At 43.7% G+C, this 27,926-nt stretch overlaps 1 protein-coding gene across 1 annotated transcript in view; it reads right to left on the reverse strand.

Annotated features, from left to right (window-relative positions):
• The window catches only part of CACNA1G (calcium voltage-gated channel subunit alpha1 G), a 1,349,169-nt gene that overhangs the window by 34,769 nt on the left and 1,286,474 nt on the right, over positions 1 to 27,926 (reverse strand). The window contains exons 34-35 of the mRNA XM_078654430.1: positions 16,224 to 16,364; positions 6,851 to 6,985 (exon numbers count right to left, since the gene is read on the reverse strand). Of these exons, the coding sequence (XP_078510556.1) occupies positions 6,851 to 6,985; positions 16,224 to 16,364 (276 nt within the window). The remainder of the gene's footprint in view (positions 1 to 6,850; positions 6,986 to 16,223; positions 16,365 to 27,926) is intronic.

Below are 27,926 nucleotides of genomic sequence, written 5' to 3' on the forward strand. Positions count from 1 at the left end.
ACCAGAGCTTCAATTTGATCCAAATCATCTCAAGGATCTCAAATATTAGCAGACTGAACTTTAAGCATGGAAAACAGCAAGCTCCAACTGAAGCCATCCAGTCTATCAAGTATTTTTGGAAAGGACAGGAAAGAGATTGCGGAGCATAAAAAGGCACCAATATTGGAAAGATATGCAATTATGGCTACACACCCTTCTGTGAAAGGTCTGCAGTAAGGGTGAATAGCCTCAGGAGCCACTCTACCCTCGAGACCTATCCTTTTAGTCTCCAGCTGGTGATGAGACAAGTCCAGGGATCTTGGGGGAAGAGGACCAACAGCCTAGTCCAGCAAGCGTGTAAACCACATCCTCCGAATCCTCCAAAGCTCCACCAGCAGAACATCCACCAAATCCCTACACAATTTGGATATAACCCTCTTTAAAAAAAAGTAAAGGCCAAAAGAGGACTCCGATCCACCAAAGCAACTGAACATTCATACCAGAGGCCATGGAGCCGAAGAATGAAAAGAACGAGGAACCACTCAATTGTTCTTTGAGGTGACTAGATCCAAACAGACAAATGAAGCCCTGAGAAACAACCTCGAAGACCCTCCTGGAAATGCATAAATGGGAGTATGGAAACATCTGACTCAGATGGTCCACTCTTGAGGTCACCTTTCTCTTGATATGCCCCGCCAGAATTTCCAATCCAACCCTGGAGGTCACAGTCCCAAAACCTTGGCTCTCACCCCTTTTTATGTTGATATAGTCCTTGGAAACAGTGTTGTCTGTCTGCACCACAATATTCAAGGTAGGGCGAAGCATGGAGAAAGTTTGCAGCCCCCTTCTCAAAGGCTTCCAACTCCCTCCATCTGGGCAAATGATCACTGACCCTCAAAATCTAGAAACCTGACCCGAAGCCATCCATTATGAGTACCAGAGGTAACACAGGTTGCAACTACATTCCCTGGATGAAACTTGGTATGTGTCTCAAATACTGCCTTTAGCTACACCTATCTGGGAGGCAGAGCAGAAGCAGCCTTCAGTGAAGAAGAACAGTCACCTTTATGGAAATACAGGTGAGGCAGAGGGATTTAGATCATGATACAGACTGGGAGCAATACCTTCTCCTCCACGCGCCCCTCAATTTGCAATGAGATTTCAGCATGGCAAAGCAGTAGAAAAGTGAACAAAACAATGCAAGTCTTGTCAGAGTACATTCACCTACCAGGCTGATCAGGATCTGATAAAGGCCTCCCTTGCAGGTGATGGTGGAGCTACAACAATCTTTCTTAACTTGGAGATAAGACCCTACTACCTCTCCCAGCACCATCAGGCGCCTTGGAGCATAAGCCATTGCCCTCTTGCCAAGACAATAGACCCAGTGCTGTAGTTATAACTCCATCAGGAAGAACCCACTGTCCAATGGACAGACAAAAGAAAAGAGTATGAATTGGGCAGCTCTCAGAAAAAGCAATATAAATAACTCAAAAAAAGGGGTGCATCGGAAAACACCTGATGGATGGCTAATTTCCTTATTTAGGTGATGAATGGTTTGAGGAAGAGGGAGGAGAGGTTATTTTGGGTTTAGCATTTCATTATAGAGTTGTTTGCCAATGGAATTTGGTTATTGTTTTTAAGGAACCTTGTAAAGAAATATTATATTTATCTCATCTCTGCAAAATGTAAGGCTACTGCAATGTACCCACATTCATTCTTTAAAGTATAGTCGGTTTTAAAGTAGGATGGCATTTGTGGTCTCTGTGTCAACACCCAATTTAGAATTTGATGGTTGTATAAGATACAGTTCCTATTATCTCTTGAGCAAAATGCCATGAAGCATGATGGGAAATATTATCACAGTTTAGGAAAAGCAGACCTAAAAATATTGTCAATAAGGCACCAGTTTATCGTAATGGCATAAAACATCAAACATCCAAATAGACTATAACAAACGGAAACAGCATGTCCACAGATAGCAACGGATGTGATGATAGCTGAGAGAATAATTACACCAATACGACCGTAGTACAGCAAACAATGGTGACTGATTTCTAGACAGCAACTGAAACATTGTGTAGGCTAAATAGAGGCCATTATTAAATCAGGGCTCAAAATACTGACAGAGCTTTCTAGAGAAAGGCATTTCTGACATTGACTTATTAATTATCCTCAAAGTAATTTAACATGGTTTAGTCTAAGCTTCTTTGAATTATACTAAAGCAACATGTATTAACTCAAAGTGTATATAAATGACATTTGAAAGGTGTTTTGGCATAGATGTGACTGTATAATGCCTCACCAGTAAACCCAGAAGATAAGCTGCCAACCTGCTTTCTTACAGGTAATTTAAAAACGTCTTTTGTCACATTACAGGAACGATTCGGCTTTTGATAAATTGCTTTCAGTTCTCACTGTCTGTGGTGGCAGAACAGAATCAATAAAGGTTTTAGGAGCATTCTATATAGTATCATCACAAGCTAAATGGCCACCACCATAATTACTCATCCCAAGACAAAGGTCTAGATGTGTAACAAGGGTGAAGTGTAACTATCACAGTGCCAATATCCTCTTGAATGTTCCATAATGTTATCAGAACATGCAGCCTGAATGCTGCAGGTCTTCAACAAATTCTCTCAGTGCCTCCGGTTTAATAACATACATTGTGTGCTGGTAACTTGTAAAACAACTAAGTATTTGACAAGCAGTGTGGAGCAATGGCATAATGAGTACCTTGAGAGGAGCTAAGCAGTCGCATCAAAAATGGTAGGCGCCACATTTGGACTGGCTGATCGAGTAAAGAGCTATAGCAAGGGGGCCTTTATTGCCAATTACTGGTCCTCTCTTAAGGAACCTGGCTAGCACTTACTGCTATAGATCAACATACTCTAAAGAGAGCATGGTTCAACACAAATATTGATGTTTCCGCAGGAATCATTTTCCGCAATTCCGAACAGTATTTTGTGCTCTGGTTGAGTAGAACTCAGCTGGGCATTGTTTGACCTGGCATCAATGGCGTGGGTCTCCCTTCCATTTTCACGGATTGCCTCCTCTGGTTTGATATGTTTTTGCTGGATTTATGCTTTGGGCACTGGGCCACTGCTAATCAGTGCCACAGTGCAAGTGCTCCCTATGTTAAATTGATGTACTAATGGGTTACTCCATGATTTGGTTATTTGATTTATCTGTCAGCCCCTAGTACAGTGCACCATGTGTGCCCATGGCTTGTAAATCAAATGCTGCTGGTGGGCTTGCAGCACTGGTTGTGCCACCCACAGAAGCAGCTTGTAAAGTGTGTCTTAGGCCTGCCACTGCAAGGCCTGTGTGCAGTCTAGCACTGTCATGTCGACTTGGCCAAGTGCACCCACTTGCCAGTCCCTAAACCTTCCCTTTGCTTCATATTAGACACCCCTATGGTAGGCCCAAGGGCAGGGTGCATTGTAAGTATAAGGTAGGACATGCTCTGATGTGTGTAGCATGTTCTAATAGTGAATTACAGCCATTTTTGTTTTTCACTATTGAAGGCTACCTGTTCTCATAGTCCAGAATGGGTAGTTAGATTATTACATTCTTATAGTCCTAACTGACTCAGGGAACATGGTACAAATTCGAATATAGTATGCCTGAACTCAGAATAATAACATACATCTTTTAGTAAAGTTGGTTTAACCCCTTCCACGCTCATGACGAGCTGGGCTCGTCATGAGGTAGCCTCCTCGCACGCTCATGACGAGCCCAGCTCGTCATGAATAATGGGCTTTACAAATTCTCAGCGTGCGAGCGGAATTCCGCCCGCACGCATGCGGTTAATATTCTGTGTTTGAAAATACCACTTTTAGAAAGTAGGTATTTTCTTGCCTAACTATCCAGGCCTGCCTCTGCTGGGTTGTGTATTCCTTGTCTCGGTTTCTGAGTGACAGGGCTGGGGGATTCCAGGACACAGGCTGGGGCAGCCCGGTGGTGAATACTGAGATCTGCATCTAGATGGGAGGGAGGAGTTGCACCTGGGACCTGAATAGGGCTGGTCATTCCCTCTACAATGCTGGCTCCACCTCCTGTGGCTTGACGGATGTCTCTGCCCTGCACTGTGAAAGGAGAGGAGGAATCATATCAACAGAGTGCTCCAGAGCTGTATCTTCCCTCCCCTGTGCTGGCTTCAACTCCTGTGGGGCGGCTGATGTCTCTGCTCTTCACAGTGAAATGAAGAAGAGAGTCATGTAAACAAAGTGCTCAGGAACTGGTTTGGACTCCATTACCCGGACCGCGCTACATGGACGCACGGACCGGATTGCGTCTTCCGCTCTTCTGACCCAGGTTACCTCGGACAGTTCTGGACGTACCCATCCAGTACTCTCTCTCCTACTACGGCACGGGGTGCCCCAGTCGTTACCGTACCAGTTACCACGTGGCCTACTTTGCATCCATTAGCCGCCACCACTAACCTGGTCATCCTCCCAGCACATCAGCCCTGATGAGTCACATGTCCCACATGGTGTGACGAAACACGTGTCGGCTGGCTATTATTTTCTGTACTGACCAACAATTGACTTATAAAAACATTTTCACCTACTTGAAACTTTGTGTTTTGATCCTTTTGAACCTTTCATGCGCTATCCACTCTTATATAAGATTTGCGTTCTGACTTCAGGACCACTGATCTCACCAGCGTGTGCACAGGATCTGTTCTCCTGGTTTGGACTAGGCAGAGGCCTCTCTGCCTTCAGAGAACAAAGGATTTTGGGGTATAAATATTGGGACCCTGATCCCAAGAAATTAGATCACTTCTGGACAAGAAACCTTTCTGCCTAGGAGAAGAACCAAGGAAGCTGCAGGAGTTGTACTGCCCCTCTGCCAGTGTGCTGTTTGCTGGGTAGGCCTGCAGTGGTTGCTTCATTGCCAAGGGAAAGGAGAAGGAACTTTGTAAGGACTTTCACCTACAGAATATTCTCCAAGGGCTTGAACTGTGCTTGCCTCCTGCTGAAGTCTCAGGGACAAAAGACTTCACCTCCAGCTCCCTCCTGAATTTCCTTGCTGGGAATTCTGACTCCAGACACTTGTGTGCCGCTGGGAGCTGGAAGCGCGATGCATCGAGAAGAAGCATGTCGCCGCCGCAGCTGAAATCATCGCAGCGCCGGAGAAGCGAGCCTTCGTCGCATCTCCCTGGAAGCATGTGTTCATCGAAGCTGCCTGCTGTCGCATCGCCCGGAGAAGCGTGAAGCCATCGAGAGAGTCTCCATTGCATCACCGGAGAAGCGTGTGGCAGGGCCTGTCGCAGCTCCAGAGTACAGAGTCGTTGCAAGGCTGCCAAAGCGTCATCACATCGTCATCGCTTCGCCGCCTCAAGGGCACCATGTTCTCCCATCGTAACCGGATCGTCGTATCGCATCAAGGCGCCATCTTGCGCACCGCAACAGGCCCGCAAGCCGAGAATCTACGCATCACCTCTACACCGCTAAGGCTCACGACGAGTCCCCTACTCTGCGCAAGCATTGAGGCAGGACACAACCGTTCCCCCGGGTCACGGAACCGTCGCATCTCCCCTTTTGAAGGCCTTTTGTTTACTTTGCGTTACGCATCCAGGTACTTTGTTGAGAACTTTGTCGCATTTACCAACAACTTGAACTAAGAGACTTTAATCATCTTTTAAGTAATCTTAAGTGTAGTATTGTGGATTTTTGTCGTTTGTGGTCTTGTGTTTAAGTCTATATAAAGAATGCTTATTTTCATAAAACCTGTGTTGTGTCCATCTGTAGTGTTTTCACTGTATTACTGTGCATATTGACAAATGCTTAACACACTGCCTCTGAGATAAGCCTGTCTGCTCATGCCAAGCTACTAAGGGGGTGAGCAGGGGTTATTAAGGAGTGTAATCCCCTTATCCTGACCTAGAAGTAAGTGTCCCTATTTGGACAAAGTTGAATACCATTGCCAACTAGAGACCCCCAGATCTAACAGGCATCCATGCTGGAAAAGGGTCATATGTCATACAAATCAGTCTCTGTAGGTCTGTTTGTAGAGGAAATTGAGAATTTCCTCATTTTGATATTTGATTTATCCATTCCCATCCCAGTTAATTTATTTGCTGTTTGTCTGTCCTAAATGTGACTAAGTTAGAAAACGTGCATCTTGGAGCTACTGGTTTCATATCTGTTATTTTTATAGAGTGGAATGTTTTGGTGTCTGTCTTAACCTAGTCCGGAAGCAAGATGCTCCGAACAGGAAGGACTATCTTTACTCAGTTGTTAAATTGTAAAAGAGTAGAACCAAATGCCTTCAATTTTTAGATCGAGCCTAGACAGCGCTTGTTCTGTCTGGAAGATCTGTTCTATGTACTCCGTGCGGGCTTTGGAGCATTGTCCTACGACGTGTCTGCTTCCGCTTTTGCTTAGGGATTACTTTTCTAGCTACTGCCTCCATTTAACTGTCTTGATAGAAAACGACCAGCATAGGTCAGTAAAATCCCAGAATTGCTTTCTGCCCATTGACTTTCTTTTTATTTTTTTCTAGCAACTGCCTTTAATTAACTGTCTTGATAGAAAACGAACAACAGAGGTCAGTAAAATACCAGAATCGCTTTGCCCAGGATAATGTGTTTCATAGCTAAAACCTTTTAATGTCCCAAAGGTGAGACCAATTGCATTGCAAGTGCCTGTTTCATTACTGCTATGTTGCCATTAGTGAGAACCATATTTAGCTTTTCTTTAGCCCTTAATCTATAGATTATAAGAAATGAAGAATTTAAATAGCACTGTTGAATGGTATAGGTTAAACCAACGTCACTCCTAAGCACACTTCCATGACAGCCAACTAGGAAGAGTGCAGTATTTTGAACCCTGAAGACCTCAAAGTACACAGAGATCATCGTATATACATTGCTTTCCAGAGCACTAAGTAAGACTGTGTTAGAATCATCGGGCAAAGAGTCATCCGTCAGAGCTAAGGAGCAGGATTTTTCAGACAGTATATCTGACGTGAGAGATAGAGCATCCATTTCCGCTAGAGGGACCTAAACAAGGGAAAAATGATTAAGGATAAGAAAAGCAGTAACAGAGCAGTACAAAACAATCAACCGCAACAGGAGATAGAAAAAATAAACAATTATAAAAGAGAGCGAGTGACCGAGAGAGAAAGAATGTCAAAAGTAGAGAAAGAGAGAGAGGGAAAATGAACATGACAGAAAGCAACGAAGAGAAAGACATTGATGGGGGGGAAGTGAGAAAGACAAAAAGCAAGAAGGAGGCAAATCAAGAAAGAGTTAAAAGCTGAAATACAGATAAAAACAACAGAGAGACATAAAGAGAGGATAGGCAAGCAAAGAGAATGTGAGATACATAGAGAGTGAAAGAGTGAGGAAGGGAAAGAGTAAGAAAAAGCGAGAAAGAAAGGGAAAGAGACAGGGAGTAACAAAAAGAGACAAGGAAACAGAACAAAAGAGTACGAGAAAGATCAAGCGAGACCAAGATAAAGTAAGAAGAGACACAAACAGCAATTGAGAGCGAGAATGCGGGACACAGACACAGAATTCAAGATGAAGACACAGACACATATGATTTAAGAGAGGCAGCCGCAGACAGAAATACAAGGTGACTAACAGAAAAAACAAGAAAAGAGCAAGGCACAGAAAGCAGAAAAGGGATAGAACAAGAAAAAGTGAGGCACAGTAAGCAAAAGGGAGAGAGTAATCCAGAAAGAAGAACGACAGAGAGAAAAGTTGAAAGAGAGAGAACGAGAAATGAATGGTACCCCTAAAGAAAGTTAGAGACGGAAGGACAGAGAAAGAAAACAGAGATAGATAGAGAGGAACATTACATGGTACATTGGCTCAAAAATTAGCTCCCAAGTGTGCTCACTCGCCATTATGAGAAAGAAATACAGACATGGAACATAGGCAGCTATTATACTTGTAATTTAGGACTTTTTGAAATGCGCTCAAATATAAGACATAATTCACAATGTTGTCCTGGTGGCCAGGGTGTGTGGTGAACACAGCGTATTGACAACATATAAAAAACTTAACAACAAGGAACCCTCGTTTTTATTACCAAAATGTGTTGAAGTAAAATAATTATAATAAACCTCAAAATTTGTATTCAACTTTAAACTAAAATAAATATTGTATTATATTTATGAATTTAGGGGCCATCAAGAACCCGCTTGCAATGTGGCAGAGTAGGAACATGATTATTTTCCCTCTTTGTCATATTTACACGTTTGCAGTATTACTGGGAGATGGAACAGCAATACTCCACACATGCCGGCCATTAACGGTGTCAACCTTTTCCTGGCAGAGCGGGAATGTCTGTGTTGCTGATTTTTTTAGGGGTATACTCGAGATAGCTTAGTAATGGCCATTACATCTATATTTATTGGTAAATAATGATCAAGGCATTAACATTATTTTCCTCTGGGGTAACTGGCATGCTGTCCCTGCCATTTAATGATTTCCAGGTCTTTGAAAGAAAGCAATGGTTCGGTTAGTGTCCTCAAAAAGTGTTTGATCTTGGCTTATGAGCTGGGAGACAGTCATAAAAACAACACGAAATGGTAATGAAGGTAATTGTTTCCTATAATTAAACACACATCTAGCAACACTTCGACCCTCATTACGTGTGCCCCGCAAATTCGGAAAACAGCCGAAATCTCTGTGTGAAACCCCGGAGGAAAACATGCAGGAAACGGTCGGGCGCAACAATGACCGAGGGAGCGGAAAATTATTTGCGCCCATTTTAAACTGATCAAACTGGGCGAGCCCGCAATCAAGAGGGGAAAAAATGGAAAGAAAAATAGAAAAAAGAAGGAAGGACTCAAGATACCAATACAGAATAAGGTTATTTCATCGAGTATACTCAAAATTACTTGAGTGTCGGAGAACATAATGGGCATAAATAAATATTGTTTATAATAATACTGTGAAGGACAAAAAGAAATAAGAAAGAATAGATGTAAAGAAAGGAAAAATCAGCTGAACAAAGCAATTCACGAATATAAAATTCGACACCTCCTAGAAGATTTAACTAATTTCTCAATAAGCCGATGAGCACAGTCACACTGATTGTACTCACAATAAAAAAACAGACAGGTAATTACTACATGCGGCTGATGAGCCTCCCGACGGTGCCCCACTTTGGACGCTATTGACGTGGCACGAAGTAGACACGCCTCGCTCTGCCATTGTTGCCCTACAGGTGTGCCAGCTCGTCACGCCCGGACACATTTTTGACATCAGGTAGGCTACCATTATATAAAGCTTCTGTCCATGACCTCCGGAACGTTTGGTCTTCCAACAACTTTATGATTTTTATTTCCTGTAGGACACGCATCCCCTTAATTGATGAAATACAGGTGCGCAGGTGCCCCGCACCCTACTATAATTTTGGCACTAATCTGCAGGCAGGCACCTAATTGGTTAGCCCCTCTTCATTTCGAGAGGAACAATCTGGCCTATTGCAGGCTGTTAACTATATTATATTTATATTAACTTAGAGTCAACCTGGCTAGCGCGGTGACGGCAATCGGACTTTGGACCGCGGTATTTTCATTTCCAGAACTTTGTCTGGCAGGATGACCGACTCCGGCGGCTTCCACTAATTATTCATAATCTTTTCCGACTAGCGATCAACTGATTCAGTGTATCCTTAGTAATTAAACTGCCTTCTGCGTTCTCTTTTGCTCCTGCAGAGCGCACTACGCCTGCATCACCATGAAAGTTTCACAGTGACGCACACCATCACGGCCGCACCACCCCACCCACCATTCCCCGTCCTGAAGAAGACCCCCTGTAAGGTCTCCAGTGATCCTTCAACGCTTTGGGGTCGAAACGTTGACAGCCTACAATTATGCCAGCTTGTGTCTCAGTTATAATACGTTGACGCAGGCAGTCTGAAGCATGGCAACATAAATAGTGTCTAACATTTGTTTTGGTCCTCCTGGCGCCCCGTTTGGAAGCAAACTATGTATATTTGAATTTTGACCAATAAGGCCGTTTGACTCGACACTTTGATCCTAAATATTTTTCTATTCCTGCATAACGTCGCACCAATCTTGCCCCCTCTTTTCCTTCACCCATCGGGGCACCAATTTGTGTTTTTTCAAACAAGCAATGACCTAGCGCCTTGAGACCCTCCGGGTAAGTAGAGCGCTCTATAAATGTCTATGATTGATTGATTGATTGTGTTGTATGCAAGGTCCATTGTGATTAAACCATAGTGTACCTGCATAATTTACTGATTTGTTTTGTGTTGTTATTCGGTATAACTTCCATTCCACCACTATTGCACTGATTAGCTGTTACCCTCCTTTTTCCAAATGAACGTGTACTGGGACCCCTTCTCAATGTACAGCAGCATACCCAGGTCTCAGTGACTTGAATTGGGTTTACCCTTTTTTTTGTAACGTAGCCAGGGGTAAAGGCAAGCAGGTCCGATCTTCCTTCTTCAGACAGCAAGGCAGTCCTTCAAGCCGCTAGGCAGCCCTTCTGACATCAGGGAAGTCCTTCTGAATCTTCCACAGGTCCAGGAGTGTTCTTATGTTGGGTCTGAGAGTGTCACCTTTTATCCCAGTGCCAGTCTTTGTTTGCGGGCCACCCCTAGCCCACTCTCAAACTAGCTCTGACCAGTTGCCTGTGTCCTTCATGGGTTTGGCTTCCAGCTGCCTAAGGTGACAAAAGCAAGGGCAGGCCTGGTGTCAAGCTCCTTTGTGGATGTTGCAGGGAAAGCACATGCTAGTGTAAGTGGGGATGGGTAGATCCCCACCCAAGCCATCCTGTCCACACCTAAGCACCCGTTGGCCCTAGGTCTTGAAGAAATCAACAACACACTGCAGGAGAGACAACCACAGTCATGTAATCCTGTTTACTGGCAGAAAGGCACAGTAGTTTTGGGTACATAAAATGCCAACTTTCTCAAGAAAATACCAACATTGCTACAATTTAACAGCCCTGACGAGAACCCTAGAACTCTGCGCCCAGGCTTCGAAATGCGTCGGCACACAATAAAGCACAGAGGAATGAAGAATTGAATTCCCGTCTGTGAACTAAAGAACAATTTTTGTTCAAGAAAATCTAAGTCTAGTAAAGAAGAATTTTTCCCTGTGCATCCACAGATACTAGATATAGACAATTAAATAAGTCTAGAATCATTAATCTAGCCAGTTGACCAACATTGGTTGAGAAATATGCATGTATTGGATAACGCTAATGCTGTCACCACTGTCTTTCGTGAGTCATGTGGTAGGTAAGGTAGGATTTTCTTAATCATTTTTAGAATGTACCACAATGATGATGCCAGTTGATTCGCTTGGGCCTCAAAAGAGAGGTTAGTGTCTATGGTAATTCCCAGATTTTTTACCTTTTCTGTTGGTTCAGGACATCCTCCTAGTTCTCTTGGCCACCATGCATGGGACCATATTTTATTGTCCCCTCCTAGGATCATGACCTCACTTTTGTCCCCGTTTAGTTTTAGACAATTTGTTCTCATCCATTGGCTGATTTGTGTCATGCAGATTTGAAATTTTTCTGCTGTGTTCTCTACGTCTTCGTTTATTGATACCACAATTTGGGTATCGTCAGCGTAGGATATTGGGGTGAATCCACAGTTCCTTATTAGTTGTGCAAGGGGGGTGACATATAAGTTAAAAAGAGTGGGGCTAATCGAGGAGCCCTGCGGGACTCCACATGGTAGATTGAATTGATTAGATTTGGCCTCTCCTGATTCTATTGAGAAAGTTCTATTCTCTAGATAGGAGGCGATAAGTGCACAAGCTGATTCATGCAATTGTGCTGTTTTTAGGCGTGTTATAAGGATCTCATGACTGACCGTATCGAAGGCCGCCGATAGGTCAAGTAATATCAAGGCGGCCTTCGATCCATTGTCCAGTACTTGTCTGAGTTCTTCCACCGCTGTAATAAGGGCGGTTTCTGTTCCGTGCCCTTCACGGAAACCGAACTGTGAGTGGTCTAACCAGTTGCCATCCAGTAGGTATCGGGATAGTTGTTTATTTAATAGTTTTTCTAGAATTTTGGCGGCAAAGGGGATCCTAGCTATTGGCCTATAATTGTTCGGGCTTTCGCCATCCAGGTTAGGCTTTTTTAGAAGTGGCCTGATCGATATCATTTTCCAATCATCGGGAAAGATTTTAGTTTTGATGATTTGGGAAAAAAGTTTTTCTAGTACTATACTTAGTTGTTCGGAGCAAATATGCATTATTTTGGATGGACATGGGTCCATTGGGCTGCCTGAGTTGATGGTGTGGATCTCTTTTTGGATTTGTTCCGCTGTCGGGGGAGTAAATACAAAAAAGGTGGTAGGATCTGTGTTGTTACTCACTGGGGTTGTTGTCTGTGAGTTATCCTTTATTGATATTTCGGTGCTCTGATTTTTGAAGGAGTCATATACTAGTGATACTTTGTTGACAAAAAATTCTCCTAACACGTTGCAAAAGTCTGAGGATAGTGCTTCTGAGTTGTTATTCTCGAATTTTGATAATTTTTTGACAGTGTCAAATAGGGTTTTGCTTGAATTTTTTGACTCATTGATTTTATGGATAAAGTATTTACTTTTTTCCATTATGATTAGTTTTTTATAACATGCTAATGTAGCTTTATATTCTTGTTTAAGATGGGTGTCATAGTTAGTTCTCCACTTTTTTTCCGCTATTCTACATGTCTGTTTCTGGGTTCTTAGTGCTTCCGAGAACCATGGCTGTGAGGGGTTTTTTCTTTTTAGGGTGGCTTTCTTTTGTGGGACTGTTAGCTCTACTGCATTCTTCAGCCATTCATTAAATTGTTTGCAGGCTGTATTACAGTTTTCTTGAAGTGAAGGGTATGATGATTGAAGTATATCAATGAATGTCTGGTTGTCCAATTTAGACCATTCAAGGTACGTTGTTTGTTTGATATGTTCCATAGGTCTTCCAGTGTCCTCTTTAATTTCCAAGTTGGAACTGATTAGTTTGTGGTCTGTCCACGGGATAGGAATGGTATCTATTTTTGTTAGACTTTCACATGAGGTGAAGATACCGTCCAGTGTGTGGCCGGCCTCATGGGTATCCATGTGTACTTTCTGTATAAGATCAAAGTTTGACATTGCATCAATGAATGGGGCTACCTTTGGGTCGGAATTTTTTTCTAAATGTAGGTTAAAATCTCCTAAGACTGTGTAGTCTGGACTAATGACGCTGGATTCGAGAAACGGGCTTAGCAACTCGATCAACGGTGTTTTTGCACTAGGTGGTCTGTATATAAGTAGCCCATTGAACGAGTAATTGTTTGTGATTTTTATTTGAAATGTTAAAGTTTCACAGTCTGGTGTGCTTCCTTTATCTGAGGTTTTAATTTTATAGTCTTTCTTTGTTATAATTGCCAGTCCTCCTCCCCGTTTTATTTTTCTGTCCGCTCTAGAGAAGGAGTAGCCCTCTGGAATAGCTAGGGTCAAGTCGGCGTCTGAAGCTTCATCTGCCCATGTTTCTGTAACAAATAGTATATCAATATTATGATTATCTATTAATTCTGCTGTTTGTATATTGTGTTTAACTAATGACCTAACATTGAGCAATGCGATCTTCAGATGGTACTTTCTGTGCTTTGGTATTCTCGTATTGATCAGGCTTTTAATGGGGGTAAAGTCAAAGATTTGTGAACATGTAGGACAGTTTTTACCTTCTTTATTTGGATCTATCCGGGCACATACGGCGCGTGGTTTCAGTCTTTGAAGTTCTTGACTGGAATATATCTGTACTCTTTTCTCTATATCGTTTTGGACAGGGGATGTGGCCCTGGGCCCGGTCTTGGCGCGGACGGGCGCAGACGGGCTTGCCTTAGGCGCGCCTTCGGCGCACAAACTGCGCGCCCGCTGCGCGCGTCCGCTGCGCGTTTGTGGAGGGCACATTTTCTAGTGATGTGGAGGGGGGCGTGGCCAGCGTCAGTGGGCGTGGCTTGTGCTCGCTCCGATTCTGGCGCCAAGAACTTCGACCCGCCGCAGCCCTGAAATCGGCAGCGCGGGGAGTTCTAAACAGGTAAGGTGGGGGGGTGCTCTGGTTTCAAAGTGCAATTTCTAAGCAATTTTAAAACAGCATCAGTTATCAACACGTAAATTTTTAAAAGTAAATCTTTAAAATTTGGCAATACAATTCGTTAAAAAAGCTCTCCCGGCTATCTCGCCTCAGGAGTAGAGTTATCTCTGTTTAGCGGCTTGTCTTTCACTCGCTTTCAAGAGATTTGCAAGGGGGCGTGGCCAGCGTCAGTGGGCGTGGCTTGTGCTCACTCCGATTCTGGCGCCAAGAACTTCGACCCGCCGCAGCCCTGAAATCGGCAGCGCGGGGAGTTCTAAACAGGTAAGGTGAGGGGGTGCTCTGGTTTCAAAGTGCAATTTCTAAGCAATTTTAAAACAGCATCAGTTATCAACACGTACATTTTTAAAAGTAAATCTTTAAAATTTGGCAATACAATTCGTTAAAAAAGCTCTCCCGGCTATCTCGCCTCAGGAGTAGAGTTATCTCTAGTAGCATTTGATTACAGACCCTGGGTGCAGGTATTACCATTTTCTAGGGACTTACAAGTAAATTAAATTTGCCAATTAGGTGCAGGCCAATTTGACCAAGTTTTAGGGAGTGAGCACAAGCAGGGTAGAATTGCAGAGTCCTAATGCCAGCAAAAATCAGAAGTATGCACTACAGTTACTCTGCCATTCCTTATGGCTTTGCTACTATTGTTGATCTTGAAACATGCAGGTGACAGGTCATTGACAAAAAGAGTTGTCACCCAAACTTGTCCCCATTGAGTCGGTTGAAAGTGTCTTGAGCATGCTTCTGTGGAAAACAGGTGAGGATGAGGCCCAATTTCCTCGATCCCAGCGTTCAAGCGGATGCTGATCTGCTGCTTCCCTGGGATTTTAGAGACGTGAGGAAGATGGTCAAATGGATTCATGGTTCTCTGTCCCTCCTACCTATTTATCCAACAACATCTCAGTTGGGTTACAGTGACCAGTGATGATCGGATCCAGCCGTCACATCACAGCTAGTTAGACAGAGGGGGCAGAAGCAATGTAAACCTATGCAAAATAATGTATTTCGTATTTACTTTCCAGTTCAAAACTTGCCTCAAAGTAAAGCAAAGCAGCAGCCATGTTTCTTGTTTGATAACTTGTGAATTGACAGCCTGCATTTATATTTACCTTGATGAACTGTTGAGCGTACCAGTAGTGTGTGAGTTTTCAGCTGGGCGCTGTGTGACCTATAACATTCTCCTAGTCAGGTTACAGCTCCAACAAAAGGGTATACTGTTCGTCTCTGTAATGAGGGACTTTCAGCTGGGCTGCACTGGAGAGCACGGTGAGAGACCTGCATCCCCTTGAAGGTTGCTGCTCTGCACAGCATCTACACTGAATGTGCCCTGTGTTAACTTGTGCTGTCTCTTGAGGTTCGTGTGTATATATACTGATGCCCTTACCTTTCCAAATAAGTCCAAACTAATGACTCAACTCAGAGTTTCCCAGTGGCCCCTCTCCCTAGCTGCCCTAGCCTGTACCGTCATTGTCAGATGGGTGCACCGTGGAAAATCTGAGCCCCACAGCCCCTAACATTGCTAAGGCACGCACTGGCCCATCAGTAGCTGTTACCCATCTATAAGGCTACAAATGTTGATTCTATTGTTTCAGTCACTAACCACACAGGAAACATTCATTCTGGGGCAAATGATTTCTCTCTCTCCCTTCATTTGTAAGATTTCGAGGGAATTCGACCTGAAATCCATAAGGGAGTGACTGCATTTTGAGGGTTTCTGATTTTCCATAGTCAATGAGTACACCTGAACCACAAATCAATGTGGCCAAACAGTGACCCCAAAAGAGGCTAGCTCAGGGTTCATCCTGTCTGTGCACCAAGAGCAGATTGAGGCCTAGTGCTTGTGGTGGTGTCGTCAGCATCAACAAAGGTAACATTTATTATAGCCACTTTAAGATGTGTTTATATCCGATGTCCTTGCCCAAACAAATCAATAACCTAGTTTTACAAATCAGGTACATTTTATTCTCAAAGTTATTAATACAGCCGCAGACATTGTTTCCAGAAATAGGAAGGTTGTTAGGGCTTGCCAAATGTGCTTAGAGGACTTAAATCTACTCTCTATAATACACTAACATTATGATTTGTTATCTTATAGTTTAAACAACATAATGTATAGATAGCATAATTTCACACATTAATACTCATTTTGCATTGATGGCAATTTGTAATAGGTAAGTGATATTAACCTGCTTCTCCAAGCTGCACTTCTCGGACAGAGGAAGAGCGTAGTGATGGCACACAGAGCCCGACAGGTTGTCCATGAGCTTCATCTCCCCCTCCAGTGATCCCTGGATCAGCAGTGAGATGGTATCAAACAAGTGCCTTTCCTGGAAGCGCGCCCAGAGCATGCAGGACGGTAAAGTAGACGAGAAAGAGAGAAGCAATGGAGGACAGTAAAAAGATTGGAAGAACAGCAGGGTTACTGGAAGAACAGGTGCACTGGTGCAAATATGGAGATGGAGAGACAGGAAGAGAGAGCAGAGCCTAGTAGCAGCATGCAGTAAAAACGACATTACAGCTGGGTATGCGTGTCGGAAGCGTTAATAGTACCATGCAAAATAAGTACTTCATTTTTCACTCTACCACAGGTTTGAAATTTCACTGATAACACCTGATGGTCCATCACATACCTAAAACCTGTGCCTTGTAACGTAGTTTCAAAAAAACAAAACCTGGTTATAGAAAACACATGACGATTTCAAACAATTTTTACCAGATAGGTATCATGTCTTACTCCCTGGTGAGGCTATGCTTATTTATCTAGTCATGCCCACCCATATGTGTTAATCATATTAAAAACCCAGGCCTGACTAGATAAGTAAGCATAGCCTCACCAAGGAGTAAGACATGATTCCCATCTGGTAAAAATAGTTTGATATCGTCATGTGTTTTCTATAACCAGTTTTTTTTTATTTGTGAGTGGAGGGCGTCCTGGTTACAATTCCCTCATGCTCCTTTTTGACACCTTGTAACCTAGTGCCAAAATGTTGGGCGAAAGTTTGAATTGTGATACTAACAAAATATGGAAGCGCTCTTCTTTTTGAAAACATGTGCTAGAATTAACTGAACGTTTCTTGACTGGATATGTCGTTGAACACTAAAGAGATTTTATTTAAATATGTTCTCTTGTCACTGTTTATTGGCAAAGAAACTGCATTTACTATTAACCCAGAATGCCAAGCATTCAGTAGGATTGTGCAATCCAGACACAGTGGGAGTGGTTCTAGCATTTAAAACTCAGATCCCTGTTCGATTGTGCTTGCGATAGTGTGTACCTGATGCAGAGGAAGAGGGGAAAATAGTGATGCTCTTGAGGCCGAATATCCTTAGAAAGATAGAAAGTGATGGGTGGAATGTTTGAATTAATCTCGACCATTAGTAATTACTTGGGACTCAGTCCATTGTGTATTTGGCATCCTTGCCACTCTAGACAGAAACCAGAAATACAAAACCGTAGGTGCTTTCTAGCCCAAACTGTTAGGTCAGGTCTTACCAGAGAGGTACATGAGCAATATAAGGCCAGTTTCGGGCTTTGTGGGTCTCGTCATTGAGGTGCAGCTTGAGTCTTAAGCACGGGACCATATTTTTTCATCTCCATCGAACTTCGTGCATCTCACTTGGAAAAACAAAAAAGTAATGGGTGGAATGCTTCAATTAATGTCAGCCACTGGTGATACATTTGGGTGCATTCCAGGGCATTATTTTATCCACCATACCACTCTGGACAGATAACAGTGTAAATCGGGATTGGTCTTGCTCCAGTAGGAACAGCCCAACCTGAACTGTCAGTCTAGGTCACCCTCAAATGGAAACAAGCAATCCCAGACTGATTTCAGTCAGAGAGAAGCATCTTGAGTCCAATGGCACAATGAGCGCAGATATAGTGCCTCACTTAGAAAGCGCTGACAGTTATGCCCATGTATTTTCTTGTGCTGTGTGTACTATAGGAATTAACCTTCACTACTCTGACAAGGTCCAAATAGAGTGAAACCGGTCTGAGATTGCTTCCTTTATTCAGAGTGGACCTGGCCTAGTATTTCTGTCTGGAATGTTTCTGTTGAAGCAGGGTCATGCCTGATTTCCCTGAGGCTGGTTCTTGAATGGAGTGACATAGTAGGCAAAAAAACTATGCTCCGAAATACACCCCAGAAGTAATTACGGGCGGTTGTGATAAATTCATGCATTTCACCAATTACAGTTTTCTTTTCCTCAGTGAGGCTGAATAACCTGGCTCTTAGGAGGTTTCTACAGAAAAGGCATTCTATTATATAGGAAGCCCATTCGATATATGTATGTTCATTTTCTATAAGATACTAGCCTAAATGACAGTTTAACAAGGGGTTTATTAGTGTTTGCTTTCATGGCTTATCACTGCCATAACAGGCTATGCTACTTTGGTGTGGAAACTCCTTAAAAATCCTTTGAAATTGTCTTGGTAATATTCTCACAGAGACATTTCCCACTGTTCACCTAGCACTAAACACTCACTTCACTTTTTCTGCATTCACCATCCACAAGTCCTGTCCGACCCCTAGCGGTATTCATGCAATGAATAGTCCTGATCGTAGCCCTGAATCCACCCCCTGTACCTGCTCTGACACTACTTGCTCTTGGATTTATTAGCCATCTAGAAACAGCACTGGGAATGACCATTAATACTACTGCTTAACAAGGGCATGACTGTGGTGGTTCCGTTTGAGTTCTTGGCACCAGTGGGATGTGTATGGGTAGATGGCAGTTGCCTCGGTGAAACGGTTCTTCATCCCAAAAGAAATTGTCCTTTCACCATTCTAGTGTGAGGCTAGTCCTAGCACCCTTTAGGGGGCTTTGGTGGTACATAGTCGTCCTTCTGTGGTCTTGGTGCTTTATTAGTTCTGTGGTTTGATTTGAGTCCACATATTGGGACAATAACTATCTGTTTTAAAGACCTATCCGTCAGCTGTCGACTGCACTGTTTCTGTGAGCAGTTCCTGCAGTTGCTTCTTGTCCTGTGTCTCCAGCCTGTTGCATGTAGCTTTACGTTCCAAAGCACGTCTTCAAGTTCTGTCTTGTTTACGAACCTCTATTCTAGCTGTGGTCTTTGCATTACAAGGCTCTCCTTCAAGCTTTATTCATGGCCAGATCTGTCTGCAATATTTTCCAGCATTCACAGGCTTGAAGTGATATTGCAAAAAATGCTACTGCCTTGAGGACGTACACCCAGCAGGTGTTGTGGTGTCTTTGCTCTTGTGCTTTTTCACACCACACTGAGGTGTCATCATTCAGTAATACTTCTTTCTGACAGGACTCTCTTTACTAGTTGCCTGTTAAACCTCGTGTTACTGCACATAACAAACTTCCGTGGTTTGTGGATGCCACTGCAACCCTGCGAATTTCACTGGGTACATTTCTGTCGATCAATTCTTCTGAAATTTACCAGGTGAAAAAATGCCTACTAACAATGTACCCAAAAGCCGCATGCTCAGCTCTATTTGTGCAGACAGCCTCGTGGGTGTTGACAATGATCACAAGTTCCAAACACTTATGTGTCGGATTTTGCCGGGTGCAATGATACATGCATCCGATAACAGCCCGCTCGTGACGAGGGGCAAAGTGTTGCTTCCGGCAGGTTAAGCATTGATCCCTATATTTAGTTATTGGCGATTAGAGACTGAGTTTAGGGACTGACCTTCTGTCAGCCATGAAACAGCAACGTCACAGACAAAAAAGTGAATGTTTTAGAGCATTATTACATTTAAAGTGTGTTGCACTTTATAGTTCCAGAACTTGATGGGACAAACAACAGCCCCTTTGAAACACGTCCAAAGGCAGCTGTTGCACCTTTACAAGTGGAAATTCGTGCCAGAATCTAAAGATTATATTTGATTCTAACCAGATACGTTTTAAGGCATGGGCAAAGTGGGCTGTGGCCCAGGACCCCATCCTTTCAGGGCGCCCCCTGATAGAGCCAGCTCTTTTCTGCAGATAATCTTGCCCTAATTACCTTGTATAATCCTTAAACAGATTGTTTTAAATACCTCTTTCTGTTCATTTATTTATTTTTGAATAAAGATGTTTATTCTGAAGTATAAATCTTAAGGCCCACACACAGGTGGAAGCAAGCACATGCGGTACCAAGCACGGCTGAAATCAAAAGACGCAGAACTGTTTTTAATGCGGGTGATGAGCTAGAATCTATTAGACATTTTGCAGAAAAATGTGTTTATGTTTCATGCAACATCATTAAAAAAAGTTTATTTTAGATCAAATAGTCCATCATGGGAGGGTGTCAAAGAGATTATTTGCAGTAATATTAGTGAGCTGCTGCTGTGTTACAATATTCAAAACACACACCATTGTCCCTGAATATTAGATGTAAGCACATTAAGAAGTTGGACAAGTATTCCAGTGCACTGTCAGTAACCAGGCCAAAGAGGGCATGAAAGAGCTGAAAGTGGATCATAAATGCAAATATGTTACATTTGGCCCAGGTGTGGAAAAGTAAATTTTGCCATGTTCTGTGTCCCTACGCGTCCTCCATCATATGTTATATGTGCATGATTAATATGCATATGTTATTCCCCATGTTTGATTAAAGACGCAATTACAGTTGTGTCCACCTCTAGTATGGCAGTTTCCAGTTCTCGTGAATACTACGAATATCAGGCCCATGTAAAGCTACGTTGCCACGTTTCTCAGTGTGCACATTATTCCATTATAAAGTCCCCGTTTCTAGGCCTCAAAAGGGCCCGGACACCAGATTCAGCTCCTGTCTCCTGTCTCCTGAAGCCTCGCGGAGGAGTGATACAACCCCCACCTGTATCCTCGACCCTTCACTTACTTCCTGCCTCGCAGTGCCCGGTTCAGCTTGGCCCTGCCTCTGAGTCTGCCAAGAGTATGTTATGATTCCAGATTATCAGTTCAGTCCTCCTCCTCTGCATTCCTAAAGCTACTGAACTGCATCAATAGTTTCCGTCATTGTCTAGCCTTTACGGCCCCACGTTAGAGAAATACTGTATTAATGGTCATTTAATATTCTTCATCACGCACTACATGTAGAATAATGCATGGTCCAGTCTTAGTGTCTGTTAGCCTTTCCCCTCCTGACTTCTAGTTTATATCAACATGTTCCCTAAACATCAGATACTAGATACTGTTTAGGTACATGTCGCCCTGACTCTCCAGACTTCAGTCTCTGCTCCTAGCACAGAGTTCGAAGCCCCCAGCTTCTCCTAGTGATACGTCATTGCCAGTTTGCGCGCACCATCAGGTTAGAGGTCCCGGCTCCTCAGGTAGCCCCCTCCATGGTTTCCGCCCCATTCATGACATATTCTGTTACGTTTGCATCACATGTCTATGTATATGCCCTGTTACACCTCTTTTCACCCTTATCTTTCGCGACTGCTACGCGTCACGCCTATTGCTCCACCCACCGCTACGCCTATTGCAATGTAATGCTATGTGTTTGCGTTATGTATATATGCTCATGTACTGTTATTAAAAGGTTATTCCGTCATTCCCGATCCTGGCCCCGGCAGCTGCCATCCTATTCCCGTGCAGGTCGTCCTGTTCCTGTCCTTATGCTGTATTAAACCTGCAAAACTCCTACTACCTCGAATCTTTACTCTTATTTATTGAGCTATCTGTTATTCATTTATTCATTCAAAAATAGGGTATTATTTATTTATTTACCACATAAAGGCGCCCGAACAGGGACTTGCCCTTTCCCCACGCGTCGGTGAAGCCACGCCGACCCCCTGACCCTCTGCAGTCGTGACGGAACTCTTCTGCGCACTGGCAGATATTTCTGCTTCAAGTATCCCTCAGGCCCACGGAGGAGTGGGAGGAGGCGGTCCAGCATCCAGACGAGACGGTGGAGGAACGCGGCGAGTCCCGACCAGAGCCCAAGCCGAGAGTCCAAGGTCCGAGGTATCCGGAGGTCCACCCGTAACTGAAGTCCGAAGTTCGTCGTCCGTCGTCGTAGCAGTCCAGTCCAGTCCGAGGCCTTCTGTTCTTGCTGCCCGGTGAGTACCATTACTGGGGTAGTATCTAGACAGGGTCAATTTAATTGACTCTGGTCCATGGGTTGGTGGTACACAGACCCACAAACGAAGTGTCCACTTCGGTGGATGCGGGTCCTGAACGTGTCTCTTTATGAGACCGGTAAGTTTCGTACTGTTTCAGCAGTGCATCTAGTCTCTGTTCTAGTCAGTTCTGTTCTCGAGAAAATTCATGTGTTCTGTCCTCAGTATTCCAGGTAGTATTCTGTTCGAACTGTTATTTTAAACGTTCTTCATGTATTTTAATGTCGTGGTATGAATGGGGAATAAGTATCGTGTTCATTGTGTATTGTATTGTGTCTAGATTACAGTTCAGTCATGCCCCTGTTTTCCAAGTTACGTCAGTTAAAAACTAGAAAGGGTCTGCTGGAAGCAGCAGTTCCAGTTCCGCCTAGGGACAGTCCAGGTCATTTTATGTATCAGAAGCATGGCATAAGCGCCATATTGTATCTAGATTTATGGGTAGAGTATACCAAACAGTTAGAAGAAAAGTATAGATGGCCCGTATCGGGCACATGGGATGCCGAGTGCATCATGCGAGTAGAAGAAGCATTATGGAAAAAGAAAGCCAGACAGTCACAGAAAGATGCCATCGAGTTATGGCGCAAAGAAGCTCATAAGAGAACCGAAAAAGAAATCAGAAAGTCAGAATTAAGTAGAGAATCCTCAGAACGAGCACAAGAAAAAGAGTTAATCGAGATAGGTGAACGAATTAGAACTGAACAATCAGAGAGACAGAGGAATGCTCTTATTAAGGGTATGTATCCTCTTCTTGCCGAGGGCTTGCCAAAAGCGACCCCGGAGGCATCCAGTAACTTTCCGCCACCATTAGTTCCGACCAAGCTACGTCACAAACCGACCGCAGCTGATATTTTTATTTCGTCCTATTTGGACGACACAGTCCCAGAATATGCAAATCCTGTTCGCGCTCCGCCAGTCCCTGTAGATCAGGCACTTCCCGCTCCTCCAGACACCGGAGTACCTGTTACGGTACCCCCGGTCCAGCCCGCCATACAAGTTCAGCCTACATTTCCATTTCCCACTCTGCCAGGACGAAGAGCATCAGTAGACGACTCTAGTTTAGGGGCCGCAGGAGGAGGACCTCCTCAAACCCCGCCGCCACACAAGCGTTTAACAACAGCCGAATTACATATGCAAGCGTCACAGCGTACGCCCAGACATCAGTCTGTAGCAGAAATAAGAAAAGCCCTTAATGAATGCGGCTATGATCCAGTCCCAGGCGAGGATAATATGGTTTTATATTCATTACGTGTAAGAAGGGTGGCCGAGTATCTAGTCACCCTACCGAATATGAAGGAAGATCTAGACAGAATATATCGTTTCATCCGTACAGGGGAAGATCCAGAAAGTATTAGTGATGTCATGTCCCAAAGGAAAGCTGAGACCCAGCTCATGATATTAAAGTTTCTGATCAATTGTCTAATAAGAGAACAAGATTACCCGTCCAAAGATCAAGCCGAAATGAGAACCCTGACAAAGTGGAGTGATAATATAGCCGAGGGTAAGCACAGAACCATGAGTGCTATGGACAGTATGTACAAGAGAATTCGTAAAGAAATAATAAGGTTACACGATCAACGTAAAGCAGCACAAGTAAGCGAGAAAGAAAGTAACTCTGATACTGAAGAGGTAGAGGACGAGAATCCCGACAGAATAGCGTATGTAGGAAAATCTAGATTTCCAGATCGCCATTTACGCCTAGAACACAAGTCTACTTTCCATCATCCAGCACCAGAACAAGGTTCTCTAGAACAAGTATTCCAAGCTACCGATCACATTCTGAAATCACGAATCGGTTACAGTGAGTTGAGTACCATGCATGAACAAGAACTAGTCCGATCAGCAGTCCGATGGATTACTGATTCTACCACTTTTCCAGACGAAATAGTGGCACAAATGTTTCTGAAAATGCCCCCAGCCGAGCAACGACTGGCGGGTATGTATATGATTCAGCACCTCATTACATTGTATGAGGGTCAGCACTCTGATCCAGGCCCGTTACATGATATCCTGAACGAGTTACTCCAGTATAGATGGAAAGGTTTAGGTACCGATTTAATTAGTGTCATTCTAGGACAGCGTCACAAATATAGAACGTTTTTGAACCCGCATTTTGTTCATGTCTCACCCCCAGAAAGTAAACCATTTTACATGGAGAGACAGAATCCGTTACGAGAAGTCCACCCAGTTAGAGGAACGGGTGGCGAACTAGAACGAGTGTTTGTTTACACTCCGATTACAAAGATGGAACTCCTAGAGATGAAGAAATTAATCCCCTGTCATGATAAAGATCCAGCAGGGTTCCACCGAGAATTAAAAGACATGCTCCGTATGGGAGAATACACGTATCCAGATATAATTAAAATGTTAAAGGTTCTGCTGCCCGCAGGGGTGTATGAAAAGCTCAAGGAAAAAGAATGGGAAGTGGGAGAGAAAAACATCGATTGGGCAGTTCTAGAAGCTGAAGATAAGGCACGAGTACCAGGTACCGGTCTTGGAGCGAAATGTAAAGAATTACCGGAATTATTAATACAAGTTTTGCCTAGGTTATTGACAACTAGAAAAGAAGACTGGGATGCAATCTCAGCCTGTAAACAGAAACAGGATGAAGACATTAGTGATTTTTATTCTAGATTTGAGAAATGTTTTAGCATCAACAGTGGTCTCAAGACAAGTAGTGAGTCATACCCTCACCTTTTTTGTTACTAAATTAGTCGAGAATTCAAGTCCACAAATTAAAAATCGAGTTTTGAAAGTCGAAAGTACCTGGCAAGCTAATACCCCGTCCCAGATGTTGCAGATGCTCCAATACCACCAGAATAGAATCAGGGAAGAACAAGAACACGAGAGGAAGCGTATGAAAGACACGAAAATGAAAGTACTAGTTGCACAATCTGTTCCTCAAGACAGTCAGAAGAGGGGTCCAAATCAAGCCAGTCATCCTGCAGCTCCCGTTAAAGGGAACTGCAATTATTGTAAACAGCCAGGTCATTTTATAAACGAGTGTGCAGTTCTGAAACATAACATAGCTACCAGTAAGACTAAAGAAAGACCACGTCCGCCTAGACAAGAACAAGTTTCACAGACTCCTCAGCCACAGAATGCACCACAGACAGTTACAGCACCGCAGCCCATCGCTGCAACACAGCATGTTACACAGCAGATGTACCAGTATGCACAGTCTGAGTATCCAGAGTACCAGCAGTATTCATGAAACAGCCTAGAGAGGGAGGTAGGCTTGCCTCTCATCGAGATACCTGTAGATCAAGAAGGTCCCTATGTTCACAGTCAAGTACTAGGGAAAGATAGAAAGTTTTTGATTGATACAGGGGCAAGTAGGACCACAATTAGTCACGCCGAAGTTCCAGGGGCTCCGCTCTCAGGCTCAAGAAATGTTTCCCTTGGATTTTCAGGAAAACCTATCGTAAATGAAATATCAAAGCCAGTTACTCTAGAAGTAGGTCCATTGTCCCGTACTACTGATCTGTTACTTACTAAGTCATGTCCAGAAAACCTATTAGGCATTAAAACACTGAAAGAATTAGGTGCAGTTATATGCTGTTCCCCATAGGGAATACGTCTGTTCCTACGTGACTTCAAGGGTCACTATGTATTACGAGATTTTGATCCCAGATTGTCTAATGTTCCGCAGCATTTATGGGCGCAAGGTCCAACTGATGTAGGTTACATGCAAATCACACCCCATCGTGTGACTCTCAAGCCAGGTGTAGTGTTACCACGAATCAGACAGTACAGATTGCCACCTGAGGCTGTAGCAGCCTTATCCAAAATTATTGACGAGCTCATCGCTCAAGGAGTAGTTGTAGAAACTGACTCCAATGTATGCAATTCTCCGATCATTCCAGTCATGAAACGTACTGATCCAAATGCACCCCCAGTATATCGATTAGTGATTGACCTACGGGAACTTAATAAATGTATTATTCCTCAGTACCCAGTTGTCCCAGACATTTCATCACTATTGACAGCCATTGATTCCGAAGCCTCATTTTTCACTGTCATAGACCTCAAGAATGCATTTTTCAGTGTCCCCATTCATCCAGACAGCCAGTTCCTTTTCGGATTTTGTTTAAATGGAAGGAGCTATATGTTCACACGAGCTCCTCAAGGTTTCACAGAAAGTCCTAGTATTTACAGTCAAGCACTCAAGAGACAACTAGACAACATTCACATGCCAACTGACACTGCCCTGCTCCAGTATGTCGATGATCTACTGATCACAGCCCGTTCTGAACGTGCTTGCGAGCGAGCATCCCTTACAGTCTTGTATTTCCTAGCCGAGATGGGGCACAAGGTGTCCCCTTCTAAGCTTCAATTCTGTGTCCAGCAAGTGGTCTACTTAGGACACTTACTGTCCAAGAGGGGTAGGCAGTTGACACCAGACCGTATCCAGTTAATAGCGAGTCTTCCTCAGCCCAAGACCCAGAAGGAGGTACGTGCTTTTATTGGCCTCACTTCATATTGCCGACAATGGATTCCTCAGTATGCATTCCTAGCCAAGCCACTGATACAGTTAACGACACAGGAGGCAGCCGTATCGACTGTCCTCCCTTGGACATCTGAACATACACTCAGTTTCAATGAGTTAAAGAAAGCCCTATGCCAAGCTCCAGTTCTAGCTACACCAAACTACAGTAAGCCTTTTACACTTTTCGTCACAGAACGCGAAGGTACAGCATTATCTGTTCTCACACAAGATCAAGCAGGACAATACAAGCCATGTGCTTATTTTTCGAGCACATTAGATCCTGTAGCCCAGGCTCTGCCTGCGTGCCTCAAGTCAGTTGCAGCCACAGCACTAGCTATCAGACAAAGTGATTCTATAGTCTTAGGACACTCCCTGACAGTACAAGTTCCACACTCCGTGGAAGTTCTTTTAAACCGAACACAGACTCAGCATTTGACAATTGCACGTTTAACAGGTTATGAATTGACACTGTTCCAGCCACACATAGAAATCAGACGCTGCAACGTTTTAAATCCTGCTACATTGTTACCATCAGTCACTTCGAATTCTGCCACACATGACTGTGTGGAAGTAGTTAACATTACGACAAAGCCAAGACAAGATCTGACAGATATTCCGTTACCAGACCCCGACCTGACACTTTATGTGGATGGTTCATGTATGAGAACAAGTACAGGAGAACTAGTCGCCGCATATGCAGTGACTACCGACACCGAGGTTATTGAAACACACCGTATTGACACCCTGTCCGCTCAAGCAGCAGAGCTAGTTGCTCTGACACAAGCCTGCATACACGCTAAGAACTTGAAAGTTAATGTTTACACAGATTCGCGCTACGCATTTGGAGTCGTACACGACTTTGGAGTGCTCTGGCAGGAGAGAGGTTTCATGACTTCTCATGGAACCAAGATTCAGCATGGTCTCCTTATTCAAGCTCTGTTAGATGCCATACATTTACCGACATCCATTGCTATCATGAAGTGCAAAGCACATACGAAAGTTACTGACATTATTTCCCAGGGTAACGATCTAGCAGATCGCACAGCCAAGCTTACAGCACAGACTCCAGACATTCCAGTTAACATGACACACACTCCAGATCCGACTACATGCATGACAGTTAAGGACCCTACACAAGATGTCATAGATATCCAGTTACATGCTACTCCTGAAGAAATCAAGAAATGGTCCGAACAAGGAGGGGTCCAGACAGATCAAGGATGGGTGACGAAGGGTAGAGCCACATGGTTTCTCCCCGACTCTATGGTTCAAGTCATTATCAATACCGCACATAGTCCAGCACATTTAGGAGAAAAAGCTATGTTAGACAGTAGCCAGAA

This window comes from Lissotriton helveticus, chromosome 7 (genome assembly GCF_964261635.1).
Source record: "Lissotriton helveticus chromosome 7, aLisHel1.1, whole genome shotgun sequence".
Taxonomy (NCBI): domain Eukaryota; kingdom Metazoa; phylum Chordata; class Amphibia; order Caudata; family Salamandridae; genus Lissotriton; species Lissotriton helveticus.